General features: G+C 41.7%; 1 protein-coding gene across 1 annotated transcript in view; it reads left to right on the forward strand.

Moving 5' to 3' along the window:
• Positions 1-24958, forward strand: part of Itga8 (integrin subunit alpha 8) — a 172498-nt gene that overhangs the window by 70330 nt on the left and 77210 nt on the right. The window contains exons 14-15 of the mRNA XM_087896358.1: positions 17869-17914; positions 20516-20623. Coding sequence (XP_087752484.1) covers positions 17869-17914; positions 20516-20623 — 154 coding nt within the window. The remainder of the gene's footprint in view (positions 1-17868; positions 17915-20515; positions 20624-24958) is intronic.

Genomic DNA, 24958 nt, shown 5'->3' on the forward strand with positions numbered 1-24958 from the left:
TCAATGTCTTGTATTTGAGCAAGGTTATTCTGACTCCCTATCTTTGGAAGAAGGGATGTCAGAATTGAGCAAGCATGGGGCCAATTGTGCTATTAACATTTTTTGAATAATAACCATGAACTGTGTGTGTGCGTGCGTGTGTGTGTGTGTGTGTGCATGTATGCGGGAGGTGTATGCACATACATGTGCTGATACAAGTGACCTGTAAATCCTCGGAGAGCAGTGAGTGTCCTGCTCTATTAATCTCTGCCTTGTTCCCTTGAAGCAGGGTCTCTCACTGGACTCAGAGCCAGACTGGCAGCCAGCAGGCCTCTCTGCCCCTCCCCCACAGCACTGACCTTCGAGGCCACAAAACCTATCCCAGTCTACAACTGTAATTACTAATCATTAAGAGTCCCAAGCATGCTAGAAACTGTGCACAAGATGTAGAGTGTGTTCATTTAAATACTATTCTCAAATCTTTCTCACACGGATATATGTGTTGTGTGTGTGTGTGTGTGTGTGTGTGTGTGTGTGTGTGTGTGTGTGTAGGGCACAAGTATGTGCAGTAAGACTTGATGACACCCTACTTGATTATATTTGGAAAAATGTCAAACCAGTATTGTCTGAGTACAGTTAGCAGAGCACATCTGAATGGGGACTTGTATTCAGAACATCCCTGTTCAGATTCCCACTGATTGGCTTGGCACTCAAGGGGCCACTGGACTTGTGCGAGCTTCTGCTTCCTAGGAGTGTTTGTAGAGCTGTGTGTACTCGTTTGTACTTCTAAGTTGGGACAAGATTCTTACAAAATACTGGGTGTCTTTTAAAATAGGAATGGGATCTGGTTGTCATGGGCAGAGCCAAAGCCACTTTGTCACAGGTGTGTTCGGTGAGAGAGGATTTTGAAAACCTATTCTACTAGGCTGAAGGCAGACTGTCCAGGCTGAAAATGTGACTCTTCTACTTTCCAGCTGTGTACAAGTGAGAACATGTCTTAATCTTAGTTTCCTCACATATAAAATTAGACATGAATGTGTGGTTGTAAAACTTAAATGGCATAGGACTGGAAAGACAGCTTAGTGGCCAAGAGAAAACTCACTGAATGAGTAGGAAGAGCTGGGTTCAAATTTCCAACACCCACTTAAAGTCTGGCAGTGTCTACTCATACACATGACACCCGAGGGCTATAGAGATAAAGACAGAAGGATTGCCAGGGTTTGCTGGATGCCAGGTTAGTTCAGAGACCTTGTCTCAAAGCAGTAGGTTATACAGTGACAGACAAGGCGTTGTCCTTGTCTACTCTATGAGCATGCACACCTGAGTATATGCAGGTACATATAACACACAAGTCGGCTAAATTGTATGATACAAATTGAGATTGCATGAAATTAAATTAAGGTTACATAGAACATTTAAGGAATGGCAACTCCCCACTTTACTTTTAAAACTTTGTATCTACTTTTTCCTTTGCTTGCTAGGGCACATTCTTTTCTTTGGCTTGAATAAACAAACTTTGGTGGTCCCCTCATTTAACCTATAGGGACATGTTTGCTTCCTTCTCCTCAAACAGGAAGATGAGTCAAGTTGCAGCTACTGTGAGCCCATTAGGTAGCAAGCCCTCAGCAGAAATTTCCCCTATAACCCGTGGATTGCTATCCCCTGTGATGATACAATCCACCTGTCACTTCCAGCCCTGGGTGTCAAGGACTTCTTTCAGGTTGTCTGTGCTTTGTTGGGTGGCAGAGAGAGGAAAAATACACCTATTTTCCAGTCCCTTAGTCATTTAAATATGTAATTACATTCCAGTTAGACCTGAATGTCTATGAAAATCGAGAGGAAAGAACTTCTAGATTGTGTCAATGAACAGTAGACTAAACACAGGAATGAGATGCTCTGATTATTAATACAGAGGAGTTGGAGAGAGTAAGGAAGAGGTGAGCATAAAGATTACTCAAATATTGATGCAGGATAGTGGGGAAAAGTCCAGACCATGTGAGGGAAGACTGAGATGCGGAACTATAGAGACTTGAATATAAAAATAATGTGTTTATTTTTCTCTTACATTTATGCTATCCATATCACATTTCTTAGTTGCTTTGCATATACTACGTGTTGCCACAGGCACATACATATAAATAGGAATCACACATATTTTCATTTAAAAAGTAAGTCGGAGATGTGTTTAAGTTTCTGTTTGGTCCTCACTGGAAGCCAAGGGCTGACCAGCGGATCTTGTGTACATTAATTGAGTGAAAACATGTCAGAGAAGAAACAGCTGTGACAGTTGGGAATCCTAAAATCCAATGATCTCGCCTAATCCTGTTAGCCACGATTGCGTAGCAACACAGCCTGCCAAACACATAGGCCAGGCATCCCAGGATGGAGGAGGGAAGTGCAGACTCTTCTGAGGAACACAAATCTCACAAGCAATAAAAACCAGAGAAAACATGGGCTGAGGGCCAAAACTATCTTTGTCTTGTTCGGGCTCCTAATATACGGTGATTTTATCATGAAGCCATTTCAGACAATTACACTCAATGAAATAAAATGGCCCATCTGTTTTAATGAGGGCTGGGGGGAGTGGGAGGAGGAGGAAGGAAGGGTAGCAGGGAGGGAGGCGATAAAGGGATAGGGAAACAGGCAGAAAAACAGAGAGACGTAGGGCAATAGAGAGAGACAGAGACACAGAGAGAGGGCAATGTAAGCCAATAAGTAAGCTAGACCGACCTCCACGTCAGGGGAAGTAAAGGGATGCTTGACCCAAAGGGAATAGTCTATCTTCATTAAACTTTAAGGACCTTGAATCCCTTGATTTGAAGCCGAGTTGAACTGCATTCAAGTCTTGTGGTGAAAGTTTATGTTCCCTTCTCACAGTGCCAAGCACGTGTCCAAGACAAATGTGACAGTCTTACTGCAGCACGATGCTCACAAATCCATTATGATACATTAGAAATTAGAATAATGCAATTCTTGTAAACATAGCCTATGAGTTTAAATGGAGTTGAATTAATTCAATTGAACGTGTTCTGGAGTTTGAATCACGCCGAAAGGAATAGAGAGGTAATGGGCCTCAGTTTATGAGCTGTGTCTCCCCATCTCCCCTGGCAGCTCCCCATCTCCGAGCCTTGCTCTGTCTAGGAGTAAAACAGGTATGTAAGTTGCTATTCCAAAGTCTGACCCTCAGCGATTTGGTTCTATAACCACATCAAGACACACCTGCCCCCCACCCAGGTGCTTCTATAATACTGTGTAGGTCTCTAAGGATTTGACATTGGAAAAAAATGATTTAGTGAAATTATAAAAAGCTTTTAAGTACTTTTGGAAAAGTTTTAGATTCACAGAAAAGTTAGGAACCACTCACATCTCATGATGTGTCTTGCTCAGAGTCCCTACAAGCATCGCCTCCATAACCAGTTCAACAGCCATCAACCATAAGCAGATCTGTTAGAAATTCAATAAGACTTGGTTGTTTTTAGTTCTTATATCCTTTTGCCACTTCAGATCCACTGAAGGATCCTGCGATGAACTTTGTCAGGCCTTCTTATTTCAGCCTCCGACACTCCATTGATTTTTTATTTACTGTGACAACCTTGGCACATTTGAAGAGTATTGACCAGACATTTGAAAAGGACTGAGCTTAGCTTTGTCAGATGTTCGCCTAGAGTTAGACCGAGGCCATCTCTTTGACGAGCATAGCACCCAGTGGGGCTGTACTGTTCTGGATGCCCTCTGTCAAGGGAGTGTGATGCCATTGTCTTCTTTCGCTTGCACAAGGGGTTGCCATCCAGGTTTCCCTTCTAGAAAGTTGCTTGTTTTCTGTCACAGTGAGTATATTTAGGAAAATACTATTAGAATATGGAAATATCTTGTTTCCTTCTCCTATGTTTCTTCACTAATCTCAGCATCCATAAATAAGTCCTGCCTGCAGAGTTATTACTGACAAACTGAGCTGTATTTAAATTTATTCACTGTAACTCTAATATAGGAATATATATATATATAACCATTTATTTATATACATTGATTTATTTATTCTAATATTCACTAATAGATAGTTATCAATTTTGTCATATTTCATTCCTATCCCCATTTGTTGCTGAATTTGTTCCACCTTGAGTGATGAGGGAAATCTTCTAATGGGTGTCACTGACTTTTTAAAATTGCTCATCTTTCTAGGAATATTTCCATACCCTAAAATACCACATGATATTCTGTATAGTCTGTGTGTGTGTGTGTGTGTGTGTGTGTGTGTGTGTGGTTTTCTTTGAAGACCTTGCACCCACCACAGCCATTCTTTTGGAAGCCACCATTCTTTCCTTCTTTCCCTTACATAGTGGTATTTGTCAGTCAAGATCTGGACACCAAGAGTTCACATGGCTACTAGAATGCCAAAGACAAAACTTACAGTGTGCTGAGTTTGGGCTACCTCACCCCACACCATCTGTCTATTGTAATCCCATCCCACAAGCTCTATCCACCCCAAACTATCTATACTATTTGAAATCAACAAGTTACACGTTTTAACACATAGCTTAACTTGATGAGTCAGAACTTCTTCACTTCAGTTGTTAATAACAGATACTCAGGCTCAGCTAATGTCTAGAACAGCCACTAATATTTTTACTATTAAAAATGATAGAAGAATACTGATCACATGACATTGAAGAGATCATGTTTTGAGAGGGCAATTATTTATTCATTTATGCAACAAATACATACTAAGCACCTTCTAACTACCAAGCACCATTCTAGATAAAGAGAATACAGCATTGAATTAGACAGTGTTTCACCTCTTTGGGCCTGAGTTCCAAGCCTGGAGGTGACAATGGCTGCAATAGGACTTTGACAAATGACCATAGTCTGGAACCCCAGTGTCCTCATTAGGAAAACACCTGTTATTACCTAAGAGTATTTTCCTTCAAGGTAGCACTTTTGAGGTTAAGTTCCATAATACACACGAAGTACCTAGTACATTGGCTATTATTAGGCACAAGTGAAGTAGTAACACTCTGTAGACATAATCTATGCCCTTGAGGAACACTGTAATCACAGAGACACAGCTTCCAGTAGTTGCCTTTGATACAAGGCAGAATAAAAGACAACTTTTAAGAAAGTTAAATGTGAGTGAATTTGGGGGAGGGCAACTTGGGAGAAAGCTCAGTCATAAGAACTTGCTGTGTAAGTGTAAGAAGCTGAATTTGATGTCCTAGATCCCTAGTCAAAAAGGCCTAGTGACATATGTCTGTAATCTCAGCAGTGGTGATGGGGGGGGAAGCAGGTACCTGGAGCTGTATGTCAGCCAGACTATCCTGATTAACCAGTCCGATACCAATGAGAGACAAGAAAAGTGGGCGGCTGCTGAAGGATGACCTCTGAGGTTGTGTATACACCTGTGCACACATACATGAACATGCACACAGAGACATGCACACACAACACACACAGTGCTACTAAGATAATCAGATACTCTCTATGGGAGAGTTAAGTTAACAGGGTTCCAAGATATAGGATATATATGTATATGACATTATGATATATATATGTATATGACATTATACACATATATGTATATGACATTATGATATATATGCATATGACATCATACATATATATGTATGTGACATTATGATATATATGTATATGACATCATACATATACATGCACATGACTTTATGATATATATATGACATTATACACATATATGTATATGACATTATGATATATATGTATATGACATTATACATATATGTATGTATATGACATCATGATATATATGTGTATATGACATTACATATATGTATATGACATTATACATATATATGTATATGACATTATGATATATATGTGTATATGACATTATGCATATATATATGTATATGACATTATGATATATATATATACATACATACATACACACACACACATATATGCAGTTATATGAAGAAATGACTCCAGCACAGCAGGAGTAAATACACAGAGATGGCATGTCAAGAATTCTTACCATGATAGCATAAAAACAGTAAAGATGACTTCCTGGCATAGACAGACTGAAACAGTGAACGGAAGAGGACACAGATGAGACTCCAGCAGAAGGTCATATGTCTTCAATATGTTATGAACATCATTTGAAAAAAAATCATTTCTTCCTTTCAAGAAGCCTTCATTGTATCACGGGACAGAGGACTGTGAATTAATTGTTTGATTGAGGAATGCTTGTGTGAGGATAAAGGACTCACACATTTCTAGGTTGAAAAGGCATGAACATTTATTTTTTTATTTATTAAAAATTTCTACCCTCCTCCCATCCTCCCATTTCTCTCCCACTTCCCCCTCACTCCTCCCCCTCGCTCTCCAATCCTAACAGAAGTCAGGGTGCCCTGCCCTGTGTAAAGTCCAAGGCCGCCCCTCCATTTAGGTCTAGGAAGGTGTGCATCCAAATAGACTAGGCTCCCCAAAAGCCAGTACATGCAGTAGAATCAAAATCCGGTGTCATTATCATTGGCTTCTCAGTCCGCCCTCATTGTCAGCCACTTTCAGAGAGTCCGGTCTGATCACATGCTCTATCAGTCCCAGTCCAGCTATCCTTGGTGAGCTCCCAATAGATCAGTTCCACCGTCTCCATGGGTGGGCACACCCCTCACAGTCCTGACTTCCTTGCTCATGTTCTCCCTCCTTCTGCTCTTCATCTGGGCCTTGGGAGCTCAGTCCAGTGCTCCAGTGTGGGTCTTTGTCTCTATCTCCATCCATCTTTATCAATGGCTTCTCAATCAAGCCCTCCATTTCAGCCACATTCAGAGAGTCCAGTTTGGTCACAGCTCATTCAGTCCCGGTCCACCTGGATTTGGTGAGCTCCCATTAGAACAGGCACACTGTCTCAGTGAGTGTACTAACCCCTCGTGGTCCTGACTTCCTTGCTCATCTTCTCCCTCCTTCTGCTCTTCAGTTGGACCTTGGGGCTCAGTCTGTTGCTCTGATGAGGGACTTTGTCTCTATCTCCATCCGTTGCCAGATGAAGATTCACAATTTATTTGAAGTATATTAGGGGCCAGAGTGGCATGTGGAAAACTAGAATAAGCCTAAACATATCAGTTTTTAGGATCTCACTTTAATTCTTTCCTCTTTTTGTCCATTCGTTCTATAAGTGATTTAAATCTATTAATATGCAAATACTATTTTAGTGTCTTTCTTCCTTTTTTTTTTCATCCCTTCTGTTTCAAAGTCTTGGCTCATCCTGGCCAGAAAATGGCCCGTATTTTCTCTTTCCACGTAGAAACTCAGGTCAAATGTCACTTCCTCATGAAGCCTTCCCTGACTGTTGAAACCTTCTAGAAACGCACATCGCAGATGGAAGCTACACAAGTGTGTGATTATTTGATAAGTGTCCTTCTTAAAACCAAGGGATTGAATATGGTTTTGGTTATTTCAGAGTCTTGGTGCTCAAACCACTGACTGACACAAAAAAACACAAGTCAAGTGAAAATTAGCTGAATAAATTAATGTTTGCCTGAATGAATGATATAAATACATGAGCCAATGCACAGCTACCTCACAGACACATGTCTTTGCCTACAAACCACTGTCCCTTTCTCTCTTTAACTCACCACTGGCTTCTAACTCTACTGAGACTTAGCAAGTCATTTTATCTCTGTGTAGAACAAACTTGAGACTCCAACAGGAGATAATGAGAATGAGCTTCAGTGCTTCTTTCCTGGGGGTTCCACTGAAAGTGCCAGTTAGTTCTTGGCGGCTTTGGCCTTTATTCCTAGCTTTCTATCAGACAGACTCATTACCTGTTCAAGATGCTTCAGGGCTAGATTAGACTTTTAACGTCTATGACAAAATGCAAAGTAACTTAGAGTAGGATGTCATTGTTTGACTCTCTTAGCCTTGGTTCACATGGTGAGAGGGATGGAAAAGCAGCTTACACAGGAGCAGGCAGGAAGCAGAGCAGTGCAGTGACAGGTAGGTCCATGGGAAGATGCAGTCTCCAAGAATGCTACTCAGGTTTCCTCCAAAGAGGCTCTATCTTCCACGGTATCACTTCTTCTCAATTTCTGTTCAAAACTGTAATCCATCAGTGGATCGAGTATTGATAAGATCAAAATCCCAGAGTTAGTCATCTCTGGAAATGACCTCATACACACACACAAGTGTGCTTTACTAATTAGCTAGCTACTTCTCTCTCCAATCAAGTTCAAGATTGAGATTATCCATCACACCAGGTAACATAAAGAGTACCACACCTGAAGCCAGGAGTCCATGTTCTCCCTTCTTCACCGGCATGGACCAGATTTACCGCCTTGGCATGTGTTAACCTCTGCTTATCTAACCATAAAAAAAGTTAACCAGACTAATCCTTACCATTCAAGCTTATTCTGGAGGCAATTTGAAAATTCTAGAATTATCGTGACTAGTCAATTAATTATTTCCATTTCTCAACTCTTCCAGCCAAGTGGAGGTGGCAGGATGGTGTTCAGGGTCAAGGCTGAGGTCTGAGCTCTCTGCTTCAGATTCAGTCCTGTGTCCTAAAATGATGACTCAAATAATTAAAATCTAAAGTTTCCTATAAGAGGATCTGTGTATGTGTGTGTGTGTGTGTGTGTGTGTGTGTGTGTGTTCGCGAGCGTGCGCAAGTGCACATGTGTACATATGTGAAGACTAGAGTTTGATGCTGATGTCTTGCTCATTCTCACATATTTTTTTGAGACTTACTTATTCAGTTGGGCTATTTGGTATACATTACTACCTTAGACTTTTACATTGGTGCTGGGTACCGGGTCCTCATCTTTGTGTGGCAAGCACTTTGTTGAGCTAATCCCTAGCTCTGAAATGGTCCATTTTAAAAACAACCAATAAAGTCCTCTTCATCCCCTTCTGTTTGCATTGTCAATGGGACATTTTACCATATGTTATTCATTCTATGTAATTTATCGATATCCCTGTGATATTAGGGCTTTTTATCTAATATCCATTAGTGTTAAGCGATGTTTATAGAGGAGTGAAGGAACCCTGGAAAGGTCAGGATGTGGCCAAGCCTTAGAAGGCGTGGTGAAGCAGGTGGGGCTCCTCTGAGGATGCTCAGAGTCTTTCTTCTGCTTGTTTTCCTTTCCAGCCATAAAAGCCGCAGAAGTGCCATGTTTTACCTTCCCCAGGCATGCGCTAAAGAAGGACTGAATAGTGTCGTTGTCATAAATTTAGGAACGATTAGAAAAGTCAAGTTTCACCTAGAAACTTTGATGCTACAGGTCCTGACCTACGTGGCCATCACTACCATCACTACCTACCATCACTGTTTTGCTTTTCTCGTGTTGGGGATGGAAGCAAGGGATGTATTCGTGCTAAGCAAGCACTCCACCGCTTAGTACTCTGTCAGCCTTGGCCTCCATTTGGTGAGTTGTACACTGGCTTCTGTGTGTTCAGAGACTAGAAGGACCTTTGTCCTGCCCACTGATGGGCCTGGGAGGTCAGCACACCGTGACTTGTAGTTGATACAGAAGAATGAGGTGCCCGGGGCATGGCGCCGCTGGTATAAATGCCATGCCTGTCTCCTCTACTCCTCTTCAGTCTGTAGTTTGTAATTTTACAAACCACAGATGGGTTGGGACAAGGAAAAGTACAAAAAGCAACAAAACCCCACGTATTTCCTCCCAATCTTATGGACAAGAAGTCGAAAAGCAAGATAGTAGTGGAGTTGATTCCTTCCACAGCCCTTGCCTTGGTTTGCGTTGAGCACTGAGTTGCTCAAATATGTTCATGGTCTACTGTGTATGTTGCTTGTTTCCTCTTATAATACCAGGCATATGGGACTAGAGCCTGCCACAGGATATCACTTTAAATTAGCTACCCGCTCCCTAATATAGACACACTCCGAGGTGCTTCCTAAGGAAGTTAGAATTTTGACATCTTGAGATCTTTTTATTCTATAATTTTTAATTAAAAATAATTTTAGATATGTATAATGTATTTCAATCTCCCCCATTACCGATTCTTATCCCCCACTCCTTCTAAACCCCTTCTCCTTCCCCCAAAGTGTCCATCTTTCTTTCATGTCTTTTCTAAAAGTATACACTTCAGTTCATGGTACTTAGAAAGCACATAAAACACCATAATGTTCTAATCATAGGAGCTTTCCCTCAGGCTGAATAGGGGTGTCTTGGAAGCTTGCGACTTTTCTGGGGACTGGAAACTCATTTCCTATAGGCTGAAAAAGGACCCTAGTCTTGAAGAAGCAAACTTTTCTCCAGGACTTTTGGCAGCTGCCTGGACACTACACACACACACACACACACACACACACACACACACACACACACACTGTGCATCAGTGTGACCCGTGACAAGGACGTAGTGAGATGATTTGTCAAGCGACAATGAGAGCAGAAAGAGGGGGATGAGTGGTTCTTGCAACCACAGGATGTTAATAGCATGTAGAAAACTATTTTCATAAGGCACACTCATTGTTTGATATTCTGCTCTGATTTTTTGTGGGATTTTTTTAAAGGGAAAATAAACCCTTGGTAAATTACAATGCCGCAACCTAATACCACGTTCAAGCTCATAAATGTTTTTCTTCAGAGTTCATTTGGAAGCATTTCAGACAGATTGTTAGAGTTATTGCTTTCTGGGATAAAATCATGCGTCTTTTTTTCTCAAACATTTCTTCCTTCACTCCTAACCTTCCCCTCAGTAATATTTCGCGTGTTGTGATAAAATAGCAAGAAAAGCAGCCTCTGTCTATTTTTAGATTAACACATTTGCCAAACTTGAGGAGACTCTAATGTTGGCTTCCCACAAACATGATCTGTTTTTCTGCTCCCCAAACACCAGTTTCTCGGTTTCTAGATTTACACACGCCCATCTTTAACCCTAGCATTCTGTAACAGGTGTCCAGTGCTGGGTTCTCGCTTAGTGTTCTCACTGTGTTGACGAACAGATCATGATGGGTCCCCAGATTTTGCTTAACTGCCTTTGGTGGTATTTGCATTCTTCAGGAAAAGGCCTGGCAGAAATGGACCCTGGGAAAGTGGTGAGCAGGGTCTGAAAGAGACTCTATGACATACGGGCAACAACAGTCCCAAAATACGGGTAAGAGTCAGTAGGTTGAGTCACAGAAGTTGGCCAATGTCCATGTGCAGATTGGAAAGCTAAGAAAGCACACACACACGCATACACACACATTCTCTCTCTCTCTCTCTCTCTCTCTCTCTCTCTCTCTCTCTCACACACACACACACACACACACACACACACACACACACACACCTCTGCATGAGAAAGGCTGCAATATGAAGTAGGAAAGGCTTGAATTAGACATGAGAACATAGAATAACACTCATCTAAGCCCAACAGATTCTACTATGCCCTTTGCCTTCTCATTTTAGGAGCCTCAAAGGCTCCATCAGAGATGTGTTAGGGAGTGGAGACTTGTCCTAGGTCATGCAGAAATCAGTAGTAAGGTAAAGCAGGATTTGAAACTTTTAATTCTTCACCTTTCATTCAGCAAACTTCCACTTGACAACACTGCATTTAAAACAGGGCTTCAGGGGGCTAGAAAGATGGCTCAGTGGTTAAGAACACTGACTGCTCTTCCAGAGGACCCAGGTTCAATTCCCAGCACACACATGGCAGCTCACACCAGTCTGTGACTCCATCCAGGGGACCCAACACTCATGGCAAAACAGAATTGCGCATTAAAACAAAACAAAACAAAGCAGGGCTTCAAAGATTTTTAGAATGTAAATGAGAAATTCTATACACATATAAGCACCTATATACACCTATGTGTTGTGGCTTCCCTCACTTGAAAACAACTCTGGAGTCCCTTAGCCAGATCAGACAATGCAACTCTGGGCTGTGTGACATTAACTGGGCATGGTGGTACACACCCATCATCCCAGCACTTGGGAGTTAGAGGTGAGCTCTGGAATTCAAGGTCATCCTTGGCTGTGTGTCAAGTTCAAGACTAGCTTGGGCTGTGTGAGCACCTATCTCAAAAACAAAGGACATCAATAACAAAAAACTACCTTGCAAAAAAATTCCATCGATTTACCCTCTCGTAAACCAGGCATATGAACTCATAACCCTCCACTACCCCCCCCTCCCGCGCCGTGCCAATCTTTCATCCTCTGATTTAAAAAGCTAAAAATAGTATCTCATCGTTGCCTTCATTTGCAATGCTTTTGTGACTAGTGAAGTTAAATATCTTCCTGTGTATTTGTTGGCAATAAATGTTTTATATGAAATCCCCCCTTGTAACTTTTTATGAATGTGTTCATGGTTTTGTCCATCTGTATGTGCTTGCCACAGATTAGGAATAAACAATTACCACTAACGTTTAGTTTTTACTATGTGACACACACTCTGGTAAACATTAAAAAAATGCTAACCTTTGATCAGGTGACAACATGGTAGCATTCCGTTCTTTCAAACATACTTGGGTGTATTTGCTAAAATTATAATTTGGGAATGCATGCATGATTTCTTTACTTTCTCAACATTTAAGGTGCCGCTTCTTCAGCTGTGTTAACCTTTTTCTGCAACTACTACCTTTCCATATATGTTATATTTGGGGATCCATTTTTTTATTTATTGTATAGAGGATGTGTGTGCCCATTCAAGCCCATTGTGGGACATCAAGAATCCTGTCACTGCTCTCTGTCTTATTACTCTGGGACAGAGTGTCCCATTAAACCAGAAGCTTGCCATTTCAGCTAGTCTAAGTGCTTATTTTGCCCCCAAATGCTGGAGTTAATGGAAAAGACAGTCATGACTGGCTTTGGATGTTGGTGCTGAGTTATGAAGCTGGTCCGTGCTCTTACCCACTGGACTCCCTCTCTCCAGATATCTTTGGATGTTCTTATGGACCCTTCATTGTCCCAAAGTATACTAAATTAGTTAGTCCTGTGTGTGAGTTTCCGTGCTTGCGTGCATACACATGTTCTCTCTCTCTCTCTCTCTCTCGCTCGCTCGCTCACACACACGTGTGTGCATGCGCACACACACACACCTGGCAGCCAGAGATGGGCTATGAGTGTTTCTTCTGTCACTCTCCACTTTAGTTTTATGATAGTCTTTCACTGGACCTAGAGTACAGATGTACTGCTATCCTACCTGATACAACAACTCAGGAACAGCCTCCCCAGCGTCTGAACTTAGATTCTCTTGCTCACACAATGCAAACACTTTGCCCACTTAACAAACTCCCAGGCCCTAGTAAATCTCTTTGAGTTGCAAAATAAAAAAAGAACTGTCTGATGGCCTTTGTTGTAGCTGGCTTCAGATCTGTGTGTTCCTCGGGATGATGGGACAAGGAGAAGGTTCCAGAATGGAGGTTACGGGTGAGAAAGACTGCCTGATCTTTCAGAGTATAGGTGTATGGATGACAGAGACTTCCCAAGGAAATGATTCTTGATGAAAGCTTAGTAGAACAACTGTCACCTCTCTTTGTCCCCCCTGTGTGGCCCTTCTTCTGAGAAGTCTCCCCCCCCCCCTCACTGCATGCTCCCAACCTGCCCCAAACCTTCAGCACACACTCCAGAGTTTGGGCTCTAAGATTCCCCTTCCTTGTGAGTGAAGACAGCCTGCAGTCCAAGCAGCCCTTCGGGAAGTGGAGTGCTGCCCTTCCTCCTTATTTAAAAAGAATAGTTTTGGAGACTACAAAGACAGGCACAGCATAGCTCTGATGACTTCACATTTTAGGGTTATTTTGGTTCTTGACAACTGATCCTGCATTTATGCTAAGTCCCCCTTTTGTTTCTTTAAGAATCCTCTGTCCTTCCATCCAGAGGAAAATAAACCAGCTCCTAAGGCCAGAGAAGCCGTGACAAAGCCTTGAAGCATTTGGAGAACATTTTCTGATTGAGTGGAAAGAACTGATTTTGGTTGCCAGCTATTTCTTCCAGAAAAACAAAACAAAACGAAAACAGCTAATGTGCATATACAGAGAAGGGCGACATTTTTCCCCTCTTTGTTTTCAGATTTGCCTCTGAGACATTTACCAATGGGAGGAAGTGAGCATGAGCTCATAGTGTAAGACCTGTTATCTAGAAGTAAGGGAAGGAGGAGAAAGTTCATACGGTTACGGATCTACAGATCAGCAGCAAAATTACTTTCTCTCCAGATTATCCTTTCAATGCCTAGACAAAGGGGTTGGTGAGATTGTTCAGTGGGGAAGATGCTTGCAATCAAGCTTGATGATCAGAGTTAGACTCCTGAGAATAACGTGGTGGAAAGGTAAAATGGACTCACACCTAATCAGGACTTTGTAGGAGTGATTAAAAAGTATTGTTTCTGGGTGTGCATGCATATTTGTGCATTCAAATATACATATGCAAATATGTACAGACACAAACACATATTTCTGTGCACATAAAGGATATGTAGATAGGTAGATGGATGCAAACACGAACATCCATCCTGTATCTATGTAATACATAGAGAGAAACAGAGAGAAAAAGGGAGAACCTACATGGTGCTTATCAAAATCAGTCCCATCCTTTAGAAAGACAGATTAGTCAGAAAGGAAACCAGCAAATTCTCTTCCTCCCTTAGAAAAGTCTGCCCAACTGGAGATCCTGAGCATGAATGCTTCTGGCTTTTGCCAGCAGGCATGATACCAAGGTGGGGTCTCAAAAGACAAGCGTGCTTTTGTGGTAGATAACTGTTTCCTTGGCCTCCGAATAACTGTGGCTACATTCTTACAAAGAAAATTGGCACCTACTTTGTCCATTAGTTTTCTTTTTCCAGGGCTGGAAAATTCACTTCCTGAAGCAGAGGAGTTACAGTGCCTAAAGGGACGATCCTCTTCCTTGTCACCGCTAGCAGCTTGTCTCTAACTGTGACCAAGCCTCCATGTCACTCCCTAGACTTGGGGGATGTGTGTACACTTCATCCAGTATCGACAAGGGCACATGCGAAATCCCAGAACTCCATTCTGGTTTCCACCAACCTGCCTGTGTAAGGGGTACAGTTCATCCTGTTGCTCATCCTTGGAAGACGATCATAGTTGCACTTACTCTCTTATTTAGCAGGACTATGTGGGCCTTGATTGTGTGATGGCTCTATGCCTAAGGCCATGGAAGCAAAGATTTATTTCTTTCCTCATTTATTTTCAACACATACAATTGGAGGAAGTCGTTATGCTAACTCACAGATTCCTGCCCTGTAAGGGCTTGTCATCTCATGTTCTTTCCCCCTTTTATCACATTAATTCTCCCCCTCTTTCTCATGTGTATGCGTGTGTTACAATGATATGTACGTGTGTATGAGTGTGGTGCATGTGAGTGTATGGGTGGTCACGCTCATACATGACCATGAGAAGGCCAGAGAAGGACACTGGATGTCTTCCTCTAGTGCTGCCCATCTTATGGCCTTCTCACCAAAGTTCATAGTTTCTGCTAAGCTGGCAGGTCACTGCGCTCTTGGGATCCACCTGTCTCTGTCCCCCAGTGCTGGGGTTACAGGTATGTAGAGCAATGGATGATGTTTTACATGATGCTGAGGATTCAAGCTCAGGTCCTCACACTTGTGGAGTAAGGAATCTTATCCATTGAAACCCTGCAAATAAAATCTCATAATTTATCTTTTTTTTAGTATACAGTCCAATATTCGTAGATCAATATTTTACTGTACTTAGTGCCAAGAACAAAGCCCACTTTCTTTCTTGAATGAGTTTGTGTAACAGAGCTGTCCATCTGCTGCCATGGCAACAGATGTAGATGCTAGTGAGGCTGCCCAGGTTGCACTCATCTCAGGTGAGGTGGAGCCTGTGAGTACCACAAAGAAAGCGTTTATGTTCTGATAACGATAAAAAACATGCATTAATATCCTCAAGGAGGCACTTGTAACAAAGAATACATGTGGAAATAGTCGGAGAAGCTGAAATTCTAACATAAGTCATTGAGATGATTTGTAAATCTGAAAGACTCGGGAACCTAGATATCCTGCATCAGTGATTTAAGGCAGAAACTGGCTAAGTTGCAGCCCCCTTTCCAGTCGTTTCTTTAATTCCAGAGGCACGGTTCTCGTCAGATGGCTTGCATTTGACTTTTTCAAACAATAGCATGTTCAGTGGCTCAGAGTCAAATCCTGAGTCTCTTATTCCAGAGGCTGTATTTAAAAAACAGAAAGGGTTTTCCTGAGGTTTTGATCTTGGAGATGTTTGAGTCCACTTCTTAAGAGAAAATATTTAATGAGAATTGATGTATCTCAGACTGACTTTTCCCCAAGAAGACATTAAGCCAAGGATTAGAAAACAAAGTGTGCACTGGAGGAATTGACCTGCAACATATTTGTAAGGAAAGGATGAAGAGAGACTCAGAAAGGATGGATGCAGTAAGTAGAACCACAAATGTGGACGCCTCTGTAGGCAGTTATGGCTTTCTCTGCCTGGGGATATCCAGGACACAAGGAGGGAGACCCCACCAAGATTTCCCACTTGGACAGGGAAGCTGGATGTCTATTGCCCAGTTTCAGCTCCCAGCCCTAGACAGAAAGATGGCTGACAAGACCGCGTGGCCCTGAGTCATTATACCGTTAAATTCCTTTCATCAGTTTGATTCCTCGGTCACCTCCACACATCGCCCTACTTACCGTTCTCCTTTACTAGAACTAACCAATCATAGTTTGAACTGTGTGTATTTCACTCTAGAGTCCTTGCTCCTCCCACACCCATCGTGTGCATGCTGTAGATGTAGCCAGTGCCATTTCTAATTTTGTATCTTTTCCCCAGGAATGGGCACTGTAAATTAGATAGAGACAAATAGGCTGCTTTGCCTGGGGTCTGAAGCACTGAGCTAGTTTGACCCATCAGAGACCAGGAATTCACTCCTGCTGTCACTCAGGTCTAACTCTGGCCATGTGGATGTGAAGAAGTTTATAATGTAGTCATCTTAATATTCAATGCATTTCTCTGTAGGTTGTACTGCTGGCAAACTTTCAAATGTCCTCTTAGAAGTCAAAGAAGTCATTGGAAAGAATTTTTATTAAAATATTGGGTTTGTTTGTGTGATATTTGCTGTTACTATTGTTACTTAAGATCATCAGGATAATATATCAGTTATTTCATATGGTATGGACTGCTTCACCAAAAGAATACTTATCAACCACACTCTCTGGAAAGAGGAGATGGTGGTCTCAGAATGACACTCAGAATGTGCTGCTTTGCAGCAATGATTCTTGCTTCCTAGGGTTGTCCTTGGAAAGGGAGCAATCAGACAGCGTGTACAAGTCAGGTTTAGAGTTAGTATTCAGCGTGTACTTTTCCCTTTGCCTTCTCTTGGGTCACCTGCCTTTACTTTGTGGGGAAATAATACCATGGTGACCTCGCAAGCGTATCTAAGACAGAAGGTATTTGAAAGCCACTCATTCATGTGCCAGTTTGTCATCTGAAGCCCCACACTCTTCCAAACTGTCTTAACCGAGTGGGAATTCTTCCTCTGTTTTCATGGTTCTCATTGTAGCCGGCACCCGGGACAGTCCATGCACTGCTTCAGATTTTGAGTTTAGCGCAGATAAGGCTGAGCCGCCCTCTCTAGAAAGCCTCGGGACAGAAGTCTTTAGGTTTCTGCTTATTTTCGTTTCCGACTGTGAAATCTTTGCTTGTGCATAGTGAGAGATCTTCGAGATGGGACCCAAGCACAAACACAAAATGCGTTTACATTTTTTACATACCTTATACACACAGTCTGGTGGCAAATTTTATAAAATTTCTTTAATAATTTTGTGCATTAAACAAGGTTTCCTGGTGTGTAATTTTCCACTTATTGCATCATGTTGGTGGTCAAAATGTTTCCAGTTGGGAGGACACTTCTGATCTGGGGTTTTCAGATTCGGAATGCCCAATTAAAAAAATTATGCATGTATTTTGATTTTGCTTTTTCTTTTAAGATTTACTTGTAGGAGCATTTGGAAAAGGGAAAGTAGCTGTCTACAGGTATGTGGTTGCTGGTATGCAAATATTCTTCTGCTTTAAATGCATTTTCCTACTTGGGTAGTTTTGCCTTAAAGACTCCAAAGACCTATTCCCCTGTTTATCCTGAAGAATGTTTCTATGTCTTTTAAAAATTCTGGGTGTATTTTTCTCTCTGTTTTCCACCTTTCTCTCATTTCTACATATTTTCATTCTCAGGCTTTATAAGCAAACCTCTAGCTCCTACCAATGTAACTGCCATGGAATCAGCTATTAAACTCTTGGAATGAGAAAATGGCCCATGTTTTTAGAGGGACCTGAACTTGGACTGTCAGTACTTTGGGGATCGTCAGTGACCATACATGCAGGACAGAATTATGGCAGGGGGAATGTGGCTATTTACCCTCACATCCAAGTGTGGACAGGAAGTTGGGACTAGAACATGCCAGGAGTCATCCCTTCCAGAAACAAGCCCTCTGCAGCATTAGTGCAACAGACTTAGGTTCAAACCCTGACCCTTCCAGACACTAACTCTTCTGTAATTTCCGGAAAAGCCATAGTAGTGGCTCTCAGCCTTACTAATGCTGTGACCCTTTAATATGGTTCCTCATGCTGTGGTGACCCCAACCATAAAATTATTTTTGTTTCTACTTCATAACTAATTTTGCTAGTGTTATGAATCATTTGGAGACAGAGGGTCATGACCCACAGGTTGAGAATCACCGTCCTATCACCTTCTAAGCCTCTAGTTCTCATCTGTAAAGTGAGCTATCCGTACTTACCTTGTCAGTTTACTTCTGTTCTAAGGACTCGGTGAGAGTCTGAATGCAAATTTTGCTGAGTAGTAGCTGGTTAGGTGGTTGAGCTTTCTTAAAATGTTTAAAATGAATCCAAGGAACTAGATTAGGATTTCCAGACCAAGTCATAGGTGAGCGCAGGCACACAGACCCGATGTGCAGGTGTCCCAGGTATGTGATGCTATGGTGGCTTTATCTCCCAGACAGACCCTAAGGTTAGCTTTCTTCACACTAATGTGTCGTGGGCTGTTTTGTTCTGCTCTTCTCACTTAGGATACAGAGGTGAAACTCCCCGCACCTCTGAAGTATGAAACTTGGCTTTCTTACGGCTGCACATTTACACCACCAAGAACCCTGCTTTGTTGCCACCCTCCAAATCCACCACAGCTCTGTGCCAATCTCATATTTTCTGTGAGCTACTCCCAGCCTATTGTTGGCACAAGGACATAAATGCACGCCGGTCCTTGGAGACAATCCTGTCACAGGATCTCTGCCCAAGGATTCCCCAATGTCCACACCAGAATTTTCTCCTCCCCCCCCCATTTCCTCCACATTCTTCTCAATGGTGATTGCCAAAGCAAATCTCTTGCATGCCTAATACCATTTTACTATCAAATCCCCACCCCCAGAACTGGAGAAAATACCATTTTGAAAATAATACCATACAGTTAACATCCAGAGGCTTGTAAAATATCCCAGTGGCCCCATGCTGTTATCATGGAACTGTTTGAAGTCTTTGCACAGCATTTGCCTCTAGATATGACCCCCCCGCCCCGTCTGTCAGAAGATTCCTACTCAACATAGCTTTGGAGCACACTTAACTCTGGAAAAAAAGCACACTTAACTCTTGGCTCCCAGTGTGTGTCTCTGATAAAGATACTTTGAGAGCTCCCCCACTTTCCTACTCCATGATTTACTCTCTTATCCTGTTGTCTCTAGGGTGGCTCTAATGGCAGGTCACATCCATTCCTCGCCTCAGATATGACTATGACTATTAGAATCAGCTGAGAATGTGTTTAAAATTCCAACACAAACCCTTAGCCTAATTCCATTGACCCAGGATGATGTCTGGGTGTAGTATTTGTTCGAAAGCTCCCTGAGTAATTACATTGTGCAGATAAGACTGAGAAGCACTTGTCAGAGTGAAATACAGAATTGTTCTATAAACTCACTTTCATTTGTTCTTGAACTGCAAAGCTTAGCTAGGAAATTACCAATCGAGTTGAAAAATTATCAACGAGCCAACAAATTTCAAAAGGCTCACCTACGTATTATGAGAAGATGTGTCTGGGGTTGAAGAAGTGACCTAGTGGTTAAGAGAGCTTGCTGTCCCTGCAGAAGACCCAAGTTTGGTTCCCATATTCCACATGGGGTGGCTCACAACTACCCATAGCTCCAGGACGTCTGATGCCCTCTCTGGATTCCACAGTCACCAGCATGTGTACATAGATATAAATAAAATTAAATAAATCTTTAAATAAAATATATATCTTCTCAAATATGGACATAAGGCCCCTTGAAAATCATGAAGCTGTATTATAATCATACTATATTATCACAATATAGTGAGTCCACTCCATAAAGAAATCAGGTCAATGGACGTAATGTGCTTGTAACGGACCACCAGCATCCTTTGTCGGAGCTCTCTGCTCTCAGATGGTTTAGAGGGATAATTTGAATGTGGTACCCACTTGTTCACATGCCAAGAGCAAAATTCACTGTGCAAAGTTGGATATGTTCGCAATGACCTCTAGGAGAGTTCCTCTGATGAGGAAAAGATCCCCTCCATGATTCATGAGTTTCTCATGTCCTGGCTTTCTCCTTCCAGAGCAAGGCCAGTTGTAACAGTGGATGCCCGGCTCCTGCTACACCCGATGATTATCAACCTTGAAAATAAAACCTGCCAGCTTCCAGACTTCCCCACACCTGTAGCCTGGTAAGTGAGCCCAGTGCTACACACTTCTAACATAGACTCAAATCACCTGGATCTTATTTATTTTTAAAAATGCAGATTTGTATGAGGAAAGTCTGGGGTGGAACTCTGGGGTCCTGCACTCTGCATATCTAGAAAAATCTTCCAGAGGATGTTGAGATCTCTGGACTGTGCAGACTTTGCAGACGAGCGCTGATGTGATACTGAACTCTGACTGTGGGCTCAGACAGAGGCCAGCACTCTAACCTATGGGTCTGAGATTTAAAAAAAGACCAAAACAGTTGGGAAATTCCTTGTTAAACAAACTTCTTGGCACACTAAATGTTAACCAAACCAAAAGCACACCAAAACAACTCTTACTTTTGCATAGATTGTGGATACAGCTTTTAAAATCTATCATGTCTCTCTTTTTTAAATAAATAAACTAGTCTGGATTACTTAGTTTCATGTACTAAAAATAGCAGTTTTGTAACTTGGCATGGACAACTAGACAGAAGGTCAATGCTATAAAAAAGATTTTCGTACAATGACCTGTTCTTACGACCATGATATTACAAGAATAAAAGGGACAGTAGGAAACATGGCGTATCCAGCTTTTGACTTATACCTGTCACTTGAAATGACCATGTGGAACTGGATTGTATCACATCCCCAAGAAAAAACACCAGTTTGTTTGTTAGTGTAGGGGTCCCAGACATCAGATGTTGTGCCGGATCATGGTACCAGGACACTTCCTCTGGAAAATCAACAAAGGTCTTTGAGAGTCACCCTCATTTTCTAGGGAGACTGTTCGGTTCTTGAAAATATCAGAATAAAGACCAGCCGGTCTTGACCCTGAGAAGCTGTTTCCAGCACATCCTAGCACATCACTGATGGCCTTCTGACAGGAGTTCCTGTGGGAGTCTAAGCTGTGGGGGATGGGTGGAGAGGTCCAGGTTCCCAAAGAATTCTTTGGAAAACATCCTGTTGTGAGGGGTTCCCTGTGTGGGAAGGCCTATCCTCTCCTTTAACTGCCTTTGAACGTGGCTGGGAAACGCCCTGAGCCAACTTTAAAATGGTTTAAACCATAAAATAGTATAATGAAAACCTGATCTTAGAGAATACGTGAAAGAGCCGGCATTTCCCCGCTGCCTGGCGTGATTAAATGAACACTAGAGGAACTGTGAGAGCTATTTGGCTGTGAGCGTTAAGACTCTAGTATTCTCCAAGGAGCCCTCTGCTCACACCTTCAAAACCATGGCTTTCCACACTACATTCTGTTAAGCACAATGGCAACATTCTACTATAGAACGTGTTTATTTTGAAATAAATGATTTTTTTCCTTAAGAGTTTTATGAATTTAAGAAAGAGGCTGAGGTCTTTTTTCAAACCAATGTAGGACTAATTTCTTTTGTTCAGGAAAAAAAACATTTTTTTAATCTTTGAAAATTTTCATACAGGTATAGAATGTATCTTGATTGTATCCACCCCTCACTCCGTCCCCAGTGCCCCCAGAACTCTCATCACACCTCCCTCACAACTTAATATACTTCTTTAAAAGTTATTTATTTAGCCCACCAAGCCCAATTAGTGCTGCTGATAAGTGCATGGGCATGAATGGTGTCATCCGCTAGGGCCCTGGAAATCCACGGGTGCTCACACTGCTGAGGAAAAGCTACTGTCATCCAGGCTGTCACCAATGGCGAATAACCCCTCCCTCTGCTAATCCCTCTCCTTTTGGCAGTCATTTCCTTGTTGATTGGAATCATGTTACTAGGATAAATTGTAATTTGTTCTGTGGACAAATTATAACAACTGTTGCTTAATTCTATGTATCCTTTTCTGAAGATACTTAATTTTTTTCTGAGACAGGGTTTCTCTGTGTATCTTTGGCTGTCCTGGAACTTACTCTGTCGACCAGGCTGGCCTTGAACTCACAGAGATTCGCCTGCCTCTGCTTCCCTGAGTGCTGGGATTAAAGGTGTGTGCCACAATCACCTGGCTGATACTTAATTTTCAAGTGTAAAAGTTTTTGTGTAGTTCAGAATATTGAAAGACAAAGTTGGGGATTGAGGGTATTTCTCAGTGGTAGAGTACCCTGGGTTCTATCCTCAGAACCCCCACCAACCAACCAGACAGAAGACAGGAAGCAAACAGCTGACTCACATAGAATGGTTCGTGCAGTTCATCCAGAGTGCTTGAAAAGCATCTTTGCTCTAACACTGGCCGGATTTGGCATGAACTTGTACTGCAGATAAACCCTTCTGCAAATTCCAGTCACAAATCATTTGTCACTTCCTTCCATGTGGATTTTTGTGTTATTCAGTCAGCTGTCTGGTTGTATAAAATAGCTGCTGTTGGCATTGCTCAGTTAGGAAAAAAAAGAAGTGAAATTCAATATAATAAATATTAAGTTAATTGGTTACTAGTGAGAAAAACTGATTTTTTTTCTGTTTTATAAACATAAAACAAACTATCTACTTCTCCAATCTGAATAAAAGAGGTTTTTCAGATATGAATGACATCATGTAAAACCATATACTTTTCATCCTTAAAGTAGAGTTGAATAGTAATAGTTGGGCCAAAGAGATGGCTCAACTGGTAAAGGCCCTTGCCACACAAGCCTTGGGACCCGAGTTCAATCCCCCAAACCTGAGCAAAGGTGGAAGCAAAACCGATCCTACACAATTGTCCTCTGATCTCCACATAAGCTCCACGGTATGCGCCCTCCCCAACAAATACACACCAAGTGCATCTGTGGACAATAATACAGAGATAATTAGAAATAGTGATTGTTCGCTTTGTACGTTCATTGTTATTTTGTACATGTGTGAAATGTTTATGTGGTATATGTGTGTGTGTGCACATGCGTGTGGGTGTGTGCCCACAGGTGTGTGGAGGCTACGGGCTGATAGCAGGTATCTTCCTTAAAAAGTCTCCATCTTGGTTTTGAGACAGGGTCTGTCATTGAACCTTGGTCTCATCAATTAGGCTACCCTGACTGGCCATAAACCCTAGAGCAGTGCTCCTCACCCTTCCTGATGCTGAGACCCTTTAATACAGTTCCTCATGTGGTGATGATCCCAATCATAAAATTATAAAACTATTTTCATTGTTTCTTTATAACTATAACGTTGTTACTGCTGTGAATCATAATGTAAATATCTAATATGCAGGATATCTGATATGAGAGCTATGTGAAAGGGTCATTCAATCCCCAAGGGAGTCTTGACCCACAGGTTAGAACCCCTGCCCTAGAGTCCCCCGCCTCTGTACTCTTTCCCACCCTCAAACCCAGCCCTGGATGACTGCCATTGGGTCTGGTGGGGGAGGGGCATCTGGATGCTGGAGATCCAAATCCAGGTCCCGGGGATCGTGCAGCAAGCACTGAACCATGAGCATCTCCTCCATCTGGCTTTGTACTTTGAAATCAGATTTCACATTTAACTCATTTCTCATCATACACAGCCACGAGCAGAGTTATGCCGTGAAGTCGTTGTCCACCGGTGCATGGGTAGCAAATAGTGTGAGGGTCATGCGGTGTCTGTTCTGCCTTCTGTGTAGAGCAGCCTGTCTGCCAAAAGTTTTGATTAGAGTCACAATGAAAGCACTCAGTTGATTTCATGTCGTTTTTGTTTGGCTTTGTTTTGTTTTTTTTCAGTCAAAAATGCTGAGACTAATGGGTTTTGCTGAATCTGAACATAAATCATAGCTTAAAGTTATATTTCAAATTCAGTCATATTTCACAGTTTTGCCTGACACAATTCATAATTATGTATTGACTTGAGAATAGACCTGGTTCCTCAATAAATATCTATAGATATAGATAACAAATATTTTTCTGTACTTAGAATGGATATTGTCATCCACTTCTGTAGAATTTTGAAATGTTCTTTTTAGTTTAGAGTAGAACTATAGAAAAACTACCACATTGAAAAGATATTTTTACTAGAGTCTTCTTTAGCCTGGTGGGTTCAAGTTGAAATGCTATCATCAATAATTCAGCAGGCTGTAGCAGTTATATTAAATTTGAATGAAAAAATTAAAGTCATCCAATTGTTAACGATATTGAAGCAACAGAAAGGGAAAACTAAGAAAGAAATATAAATATACTCTGACATAATTTATAAACTAAGATAAAGACTTCAGCTGACATCATTTATCAAATTCCTTCTTGCCAAAGACTCGACATCCATTTTCACAGCCGAAACTTACTTTGTGAAAGTTCTATTGCTTCATGTTGGGTAAAGCAATTACTGCATGTAAATTCATTTTAATTTTGTATATTGATAATTTCACCATAAATGTGGATTTATTTTGCCGAGGCTTTGTCTATGCTCAGGAACGGTGAATAAAACA

Source organism: Myodes glareolus, chromosome 14 (assembly GCF_982192425.1).
Source record: "Myodes glareolus chromosome 14, mMyoGla1.1, whole genome shotgun sequence".
Lineage (NCBI taxonomy): Eukaryota > Metazoa > Chordata > Mammalia > Rodentia > Cricetidae > Myodes > Myodes glareolus.